Source organism: Alexandromys fortis, unplaced genomic scaffold (assembly GCF_014885135.2).
Source record: "Alexandromys fortis isolate MF-2015 unplaced genomic scaffold, M_Fortis_MF-2015_v1.1 scaffold_14, whole genome shotgun sequence".
NCBI classification, from domain to species: Eukaryota; Metazoa; Chordata; class Mammalia; order Rodentia; family Cricetidae; genus Alexandromys; species Alexandromys fortis.
This window is the reverse complement of record NW_026067910.1, coordinates 9,834,115-9,843,418: the sequence shown is the minus strand read 5'-3', so window position 1 is coordinate 9,843,418 and position 9,304 is coordinate 9,834,115. Positions and strand designations below refer to the sequence as shown.

At 42.6% G+C, this 9,304-nt stretch overlaps 1 protein-coding gene across 19 annotated transcripts in view; it reads right to left on the bottom strand.

Moving 5' to 3' along the window:
• The window catches only part of LOC126499088 (60S ribosomal protein L31-like), a 78,668-nt gene that overhangs the window by 24,554 nt on the left and 44,810 nt on the right, over positions 1–9,304 (bottom strand). For 8 of the 19 annotated variants that reach the window (XM_050138130.1, XM_050138135.1, XM_050138139.1 and 5 more), the window contains one exon: positions 921–1,387. The exons of the other annotated variants lie outside the window; for them this stretch is intronic. In XM_050138130.1, the coding sequence (XP_049994087.1) occupies positions 975–1,387 (413 nt within the window). In that variant the 3' untranslated portion in view covers positions 921–974. Of the gene's footprint in view, positions 1–920; positions 1,388–9,304 lie in introns of those variants that run through there. 19 annotated transcript variants of the gene reach the window in all.

Here is a 9,304-nt window from a genome sequence, read left to right as displayed (position 1 = left end):
GAGCTCTCTCTCTCTCTCTCTCTCTCCCTCTCTCTCTCTCTCTCTCTCTCTCTCTCTCTCTCTCTCTCTCTCTCTCTCTTTCCCTGTGTGTGGGGGTGGGGGTGGGGGGTGTAGAGCCCTGGGTGCCTGAACTCTCTGTGTGAACCAGACTGAACTTGAACTCACAGAGATCTACCTGCTTCTGACTCCCAAGTTCTGGAAGTCTTTCTTTCTGAGACACAACCTTGATAGGAAGCCGGGCTTGTTGTTTGCTTTATGTGTGCTTTATTTGACCTTATGTGTATGTGTGTGTTTGTGATAACTTTTATTGTGTGGATATTAAATAAAGATGTTTTCTCTTTAGAGCCCTCCTATTTCCCCCCAACACCACGCTAGCAATCCCCTCGAAGTTGAAGAAAAGGCGACTGAGAAGCCCAGAGTACTAATAGCAGCCCACTCAATGAGCACGGTGAGGCCACACTGACTATGCTCCCTCTGGGTCTGCCATAAACAAACCATGGACAGAACCATAGCATCCTCCACTCTGAGGACAGCTAAATCTCCCGCTAAAGTGAGGATGGAACTGTCTGCACCCCAGCTCTATGTTCTTGTCATTAAGGGAGATGTGGCTTCGGAAGTCTGTCTGTATGGGCTGCTTCTGGACGTGGTATAGAATTGTTTCGTGATCCTCGTTTTCACCGTCCTGTTGTGATTGGCAGGAGAAGGAGAAAGTGGGGCATGTGAGCTCTGGTCTCTTCTACCGTGTGAAACAAAGCACAGCTTTCTCTCTTCCAACTGAAATGGTATTGTTATTGTAGCCTTTTCTCCCAGGCCTATTTCTCAACTGTAATTATTCTTATTGTGCTTCTTCGGTAACTCCTCGCTCCTCCTCTTAGAACACTGGTTCTCATGACTAGTATAGGCTCCCTACATTCTACAGGTTTCTTTTTTTTTTTTTTTTGGCTGTTCTCCAACTTTATTTGAGATTCAGTAGGTTAGTTCTCATCCACATTGACTGTCTGTAGATTTTTGAATGTGGTAACAGGCACGTAAGTTACCAACGTGTAGAGTTTGTTTGGTGAGTCCTCATCCTCATTACGTTTTCTGGACAAACGTACCCGGATACGATATGGAACATTCCTTATTCCTTTGGCCCAGATGGCTTTATTGAGCCTGGTATCAATCCGCACATCTGGAGTCCCCATCTCCTTCATGGCAAATTTCCGGATTTCTTTGAGTGCCCTAGGAGCACGCTTCTTAAAGCCCACGCCATGGATGTGCTTGTGAATGTTGATGGTGTATTCTCGGGTCACCACCTCGTTGATGGCAGAACGGCCCTTCTTCTTCTCGCCACCCTTCTTTGCGGGAGCCATTCTGCCGGGCCCAAGCTGGAAAGCTCTACAGGTTTCTTATACGAAGGAAAAACAACTCTTAGTTTTTTAACAATTAATACATGCTTTTTTGTATAGTTTAACTGCAAACACTCACTTATTAGCCATCTCTCCAAAGTGAATAACTGCTCCATCTATAAGTATTCCTGAGCAATTAAACCTTTCCCACATTTAAATGAGTCTTTATTACTATTGTTTTGTGTCTCATTTAAATTTTCTAAATTTCACTTGTCAGGCCCCAAAGTGGACAAAGTTCTATTATAACTGCAACAAAAGCCTGAGGGACACGGAATAGAGTGAAGAGCTAGCCACTGCAAAAACTCCTCTAAGCTTATATTCGCATTCTTAAATTATTATTTTATTGCAATGACACTACATTGCTAGGGTCATGCATGATAAGTCACATATGGAGATTTTGAATTCTAGAATATACAGATTTTGTTTCTTAGAAATATAATATTGACTATTGTGTATTAACTAGTTGTGTATCTATGATTTTCAGTTCACCTCAGTTCAGTGTGGGTGGGTGTGCATGTGCGTGTGTAAGTTTGGAAAGCAATTGTGTGTGGAGGATTGTTTGCTTAGTTATTTTTCAAAAATAAACTCTTGCTATATAGCTCAGGCTGGTCACAACTCGTGATCGTTTCTGCTTCTCACGAGTCCTGGCATTACAGGCTCTGCCACCACACCCAACTCTATGTTTTTGACTTCAGTTACACTTGTTAGTCTAATCATTCATTCTCGAAAACTGTTTCCACCTTAGACACTACCTCCGTGTTTACTTATGTCCAAGAAAGAGAACCAAGAGGAAGTAAGAGCAAGGAGAAGAGAAGGAAACCATTGTGGAAGTCGAGTTCAGAGTCCAGCCAGTGTGGAAAGTGTTTGAGGAGATGCTATAAAAGTAGAAACGTGCTTATAATTTTCTATGTTGAGAAGACTATGTGAACACAGATATTAACAGACTAAAGCAATCCTGGGCCGGCATTTCGCTTATAACACTTTAATATGACTGTAACTTTCCAAACTATTGATAACGGTGCCTCGAAAAGTCAAATGCAGTTAGATATAGTGGTCCATACTTGTAATTCCGGCACTCAGAAGCCTGAACCAGGAGGTCGAAGGACTGAGGACAGTTCAAGGTTGGATTGGACACCAGAGCAAAACACTGCCTCAGAAAGAGAGACAGACAGAGAGAAATCAATGGATTGTAGTTGGTAGTGTTGGTTTACAACATCATTTTGGAAGCTGAGGTTGGAGAATCATGAATTCAAAGATAGCTTGAGCCACATAGTAAGAACCTATCTAAAGCACACACGTGTACATTCTTACCAAAATATTTTTCCTATTTGTTTCATTCAATTTCAGTCATCTACAATAAGAATTTGTTCTACTAAGTGATGTTATTAAAAACTCATGACATTCTCTATTTGTTGTTTTGATTTAAATCAATAATTATCAACATTTGGGTCGAGACCTTTTTGAGCACTGACTGACCATTTTACAGGGGTCGCTTACAACAATCTGCATATCAGATATTTATATTGCTATTCATAACAGCAAAATTACAGTTACAGGGGGACTGGAGAGACAGCTCAGCAGTTAAGAGCTCTGGCTGTTCTTCCAGAGGACCCAGGTTCAATTCCCAGCACCCACAGGACAGCTAGCAACTGTCTGTAACTCCAGTTCCAGGATCTGATACCTTCACACCAATGCACATAAAATAAATAAATTATTTTTTTAAATTACAGTTACAAAGTAGCATCAAAAATAACTTTATGGTTGGGGGTCACCACACCAGGAGGACCTGTATTGAGAGGTTGCAGTCTTAGAAAGGTTGAGGACCATGGCTCTAAATGGTTAAAAGGAAGAACGCATCATGCTAACTATGTACTCCACTTTGCTGAACTACTCAGACGAAGCAATCATCTCAGTTGAGTCTATGAAAGAGACTGCATGATTTCTTAAAACACAAACTTTTGACAACGCTGGAATTGTAATTTCACTTATGAAATGGAGATGTACTAAATAGTGCATTCAATGTTTTCAACACGTGGATAGTGTCTACACAGTCACGCCACAGTGACCACACCTGTCTCATCAGAAGCATACATGTCTATATAGAGATGCTGACATTTCTACCTAGTACAGTACAAATTGAAAGATGTGCTACTTTCAGGGAAATTCTAAAGAAAGACTGTTCCTTAGTGCGTGGAAAGATCACTGGAGGAACAAAAGCCTGACTCTAGAACTCTAGTCTTTTCTGCTACCATTCCTAGAAATGCAATTGTCTGCTTTTCTGGACTAGGGCTGGGGAGCAATCTTAAGTTACTCACTTTAAAAGATGCTTGATCAGATGACAATGAGTTAAATATGATGCGTGTTAAAGCACACATTCAGATCACAGAAGCTGTCTTTTTATAAAACAGTCCTTGGGCCGGCTGTTAGAATCCAGTGGTTGGATACTCGCTTAACATGCTCAAAGCATGTTTGATCCCCAGCAAATGGAAATTCTTATGTAACCAGGAACATTAATCTGCTTAAGAACACCTCATTGTGAAGTGATGTCTCATTTGTGTTGAAGCCGTTTTATCAGTCTCCAGATTTATGTAGAACTGTTAGGTTAAAATGCCCTAAGAGCTAATGATAAAATAATATTTGAATAAAAAAACTAATTTTTAACAGGGGCTCGATACTGTATTACATCTCCCCAAATATACCTACATGAACTATCCCATTCACAAGCATCTCAGAGTTAGCTGCAGGCCACTAAAATGACACTGTTGAGTTTTCGGTTGGCCCATGGAGGGGTAGCACTTTCCAAAGACGAGGCTCTGCTTCAATGACAAATGAGGTTTTAGAAGTATTTGCCAAGGTGAGATGAATGTAAATATTCTCTAGGCTGGTTGGGTTTCTAGGGACAACAAGATACATGTGGGTTTCTTTAAAGCATAAATTAGGATGTAGTAATAGTGCCTGTCCCACCATTTGCTTCTCATCTAAATCCAATGAATGTGAACAATGAAGAAAGAAAAAGAAAATCAGTAAACCTTCTCAGAATGACACCTTTTCAGTGTCCTACAGAAACTTCATTTAAGGCCTTGTTCATTATGAACCTTGCTTCATGAAATATTCCCTCCTATCTGCCAAACCATAGAGCAACCCTTGTAAAAATACGGTGCAGATAAACAGTGGCCGCCTTACATAATGAGATGTCTTTGCCAAATGGGAGTAAAAGAAGACAAGAAACCTGCCTCCCACTGAGCAACATGTTCCAGGCCTAGCGAGCCTGAACCGCCACCATCATTCATGGCACAGTCTGGCTCCCGGCAGAAGCTCAGCTTCATGCTGGGCTACTGGAGAGGAGAGCAGGGCCGCGGAGCCTTTCACAGCACAGAGACAGCCAACTGCCTCCTTTCTCCTGCTGTTGGGGTGTGATGGTAACACAGGCAAAGATTCTGCCACCGTCGCCTGTATCACCACACGGGATTTGGGGTTGTAATGGGGATGGACCCCAAGCCTTTGTGCCTGCTAGTAGCGTTCTATCATCCGAGCTATATTCTCTGTCCTCGATTGTGTTTTCTGGACCAGAGACTGTTTCCAGGGAGAGAATCACACTGACTAGAGGAGCCAACCTAGAGAAACCATCAGAACCTACTGATCTCAGTCCTCAAGGGAGATACTTCTCTGGACACAGATTGTACGACAGCCAATGAACCCTCATTTTTTCAATACTGTCTTTTATTATATGTACAATCCTCCAAATATTTTGTAGTTCCTGTGCCTCAGCTTCTCCTCAAACTGAGATTAGACTACCACCCATTTTGCACTCTTGTTATAGGTATTAAATGAACTAATTTGATAAAGTTCTGAAAACAGTGCCTGGCACTCTTAACGAGGGGCTTTGTAACTTCTCAGTTAGTAACTAAAGTTAAGCCCAGACTCCAGACATGAAACAGCATCCATATTATACCAGGAAAAGCTGGACACTACAGAAACGAGAAACAACCTTTTGGGGGAGGCTGCTTATTTGTATACCAGGCTGGTCTTGAACACAGAGATCTGCCTACTTCTGGCTCCCAAGTGCTAGACTCAAAGGTATGTGCCACTATCACCACACGACTCTTTAACTGTGAACATTTGAGCAAATACTATGACCCTTCATCTGCTCAGAAAGTATGACTGAAATTAAGCATATTACATTCAATATGCTTGTGTTGAACAAGATATGAAAACTGTGTGTGTTCATGTGTGACAGGGTCTCATGTCACCCAAGTTGGCCTTGAACTTGCTGTGTAGCTGAGGACGACTTTGAACTCCTGGTCCTCCTGCCTCCACTTTCTAAAGTCTGGGATGCTGCCACTCCTATCTTGGAATTATAATTATGTGATAATTCACGTAGACATGGTTAAGTGCTACTTAAAACTTGGTTTTGTTGCCAGGAGAGGTTTACTTGTTTGGGTTGGCCCTGAGACAGAGTTCCACTAAGTAATCTAGGCAGGCCTTGAACTTGAGATACTTTCGCATCATCCTCCCAAGTGCTGTGATGACAGGCGTGTGCCACCACGTTGAGCGAAAACCTGGTTTTTGAGCAGATCATGACATTCTATTCTGCTAATAAGGTACTGTTATTGGGGAAAATAGAAGCTGTCGAATTCTCTCAAGGCTGATATCAGATCTATCGTATTGACCTCTGTTTTGTTTCTTGTTTGTCTGTTTCTGTGAAACCTAAGATCTCACTTCTGCTTCACAAGCACTCTGTCACTGGACAGCATCCCTGTGCTGGTCCTCTTGACAGAAATAGCCCACTGAAATGTTTTTCATAATTAGAAATTTCTAAATTAGAAAATATGGGATAGCAGGTTATCTTCGATCATCCCCCATCTAACTTTTGGAGACAGGTTATCTCAATGAATGTAGTGCTCCCTGATTCAGCTAAGCGACTTGAAGAGCAAGCCCTGGGAACCTCCTGTCTTATCTCTCCAGGACTGTGATTACCAGCTCAAGCCACGATGTGGAGGTTGGATGTTGAACTCAGTCAGGCTCCCATGCTCACATATCAAGCAAGCTCTTTACCAGCTAAGCCATCTCCTCAGCACCCTCCCTTCCATTTTTTTTTTTCAAGTTTGCTTGAATGGCCGGCAGCAGAGGCTAGGGTAGTTCACCTCCCATAGTCTGTAGGAGGCCAATGCTTATGTGCCGCCTCTGCCCAAGAAGGTCACCCTCCCCCCCAGGGGAGACCGAGCTCACCTACCAGTCAGCTTGTCTAAACAGAAAAATAAGAACACAAACCTCTCAGAAAACAGTTGATTGGTTAAGACATGGTGGCAACAGCAATCCTTCGAAGCAGGACGATTTCCCAGCAACCTCTTCGGTGCTAGCCCATTCCATTCGCTAAATAGAAAGGGAGTCTAGGGAAACAATTGGCAAGAGGCAGTCTCACCCTGGGTGTGAACATAGGACAGAAGGTCGTGAAGTGACTTGTCCCAGTCCTTCTGTTTCATAAGCTGGTACTATGCTGGCTTAGACATGCTGACTTCCGACAGGCTCCTGTTATTAACCTTGAGAATTGTCACAGGGGAACTCACCTAGTCTTCCCTAGCAACTCCAGACACCTTTGTTCTGGAACCACCAGCTGTTTAAAAAAAAATTGCTAGGTAGGGAAAAGTCAATAATATGTATGCATTCCTTAATGAATATTATTCTCAACAGTCAAGGTAAATGATATTTATGTGAGGTACGGTAAGCATTGCTTGGAAAATGCCTTATTGTTTTTTTTTAAGTTGTTTGTTTCACATCCATGCACGGGCTGAACTGCTGTAGAAGACGCAAAGCCAAGGGATTATATTTGTAACCAAACTTGTGGCCTTGTGCGTAATGGCAGAAAATCAGAAAATTCCAGTCACAGAAATACCTCTGTAGTCAAACTACTGTAAGCCGCCCAGTATATTTAAGGGACACACACACACATACACAATGGTGTTTTGTTTTGGTTTTGGTTTTTGTTTTCTCCTAAGGCCCTTTCATCACCACACTGCAAATTAGTAGCAAAACAGAAGGGGAAACCAGAGGCTCAAATGATCAGCTCAGAAAGCTCCTGACTCTCAGAATAGTCTCCCTAAAACTAGGTCCATTTTTCAGAAGTGACGGCCTTCCTAGGGCCTAGACTGCAGTGCAGAAATCCTGGAATTCCTGACCAAGGCTCCAAAAAGATCACCTTTCCTTTTACAACTTTGTTTTGAACATCCCCGCATGGCACGGAGAATGTTCAGAGCAGCCTGTTGCTGTTGCCCAGGTTTCTCGCATTTCCTTCCAGGTTAACCTGAAGCCGGATTTCAGCCAGCCTGTGTGCCATCCGCACTGGATTCTAGGCTTCTTCTTCCATGTGGCAGCCAGACTGCCAGCGTTCTTGCTGATTCACTGGGACAGGCTCAAAGGGTGCAGGGCAGTGACCAGTGGAGACAGGGCCTGGAGCTCACTGTAAACCCCAGCTTTGCCTAAGCTCAGCTGAAGCTTTTAGACTTTCTCATCAGCTTCTTCATCGACAAAACGGGAATCAGCCTGGTATTAGAGCAGCACTTAACTTTGTTTTCTTTGATGAAGTGCTTTGAAGATGAGAAGAGTTGCGTTTATTTTGTTTAGCAGCATAAATGAATGGGGTCAGAAACATGACACATCCTCTGTTTGGTGGCACTTCTTGATTTACTTGCCCTGCCTATCCCATTGCTTACTTGGTCCAGTTCGTCCCAGCCGGTCGCTGATGACTATCTCCAGGTAACTTTACTTTCAGGATTTAAACTCAAAACCTTTACGATTGAGCAAACATGGTAGGCTTTAAGGAATGTTACCATCATCTGTCTCCAAGGGAAGCTGGCCACAGACTTCCTCACATTCTTCTTTAGGTCTGTTAGAGAGCTCAAAGTAACAACTATGACAATCAAAATTGCTAACTTTCTCGGATTTTAATTAGAAAAGTCTGACTTTGACTAATTCCTGGAGTATCTCACCTTTTACTAAGGCTCAAGATAATTATATGCTTATCAAGTAAAGCATGAACATGCTTACTTGACTTTTTTTTTTTGGAAAAAAAAAGTTTTATATTTTGTATGTGTGTCTGAGTGTATGCACATGCGTATAAGAGCTCCTGTGTGTCCTACCCCCCTGGAACTGGAGGTACAATTGGTTGTGAGCTGCCCTGTGGTGCTGGAAACCCCGCCCTGGCCCTCAGCAAGAGTAAAAAGTGTTCTTTAGTGCTGAGCTATTTCTGGGACACACAAAACTTATGTCTATTCTCAGTGATCACTTGAGTTTTGTCTGATAGATAATCACATAACACTCGAAACACACACATATATATATATAGTTCAATTTGTTTTGAATATGCTGAGTAAAAGCCATAAAGATTGTCAGCTTTATCTTGTCGCATTTTTTTTTTTGCCAGGTTCATAATATCTCAGCTAAGAATCAGAAGAAATAATTGTCATAAAATGTACTTGGGCCAGGCCTGGTGCCACACCCTTTAACTACAGTACTTCAGAAGCAGAGGACGGCCGACCTCTGTGAGTTCTAGGCTACCCTTGTCTACAAGTCAAGTTCCAGGCCAACAAGGACTACAGAATAAGGTCCTGTCTTAAAACAAACAAAGAAAGAAATAAAAATGTACTTGAAGTCACTATGGTGGCTCTAGCACTTTGGAGGGAGCGGCAGGAAGATCAGTTGTGTCAGGCCACCCTCAGCCACATTAGAAATTAGAGACCAGACTAACATACACGAAACAAACCAATGAATAAACGGGAAATGGGGCCAGAGAGATGGCTCAACAGTGAGGTATCAGAGCCCCGGGGAACCAGAGTTACAGACAGTTGTGAGCTGTCCTGTGTGCTGGGAATTGAACCGGATCCTCTGGAAGAACAGCCACTGTTCTTAACTGCTGAACC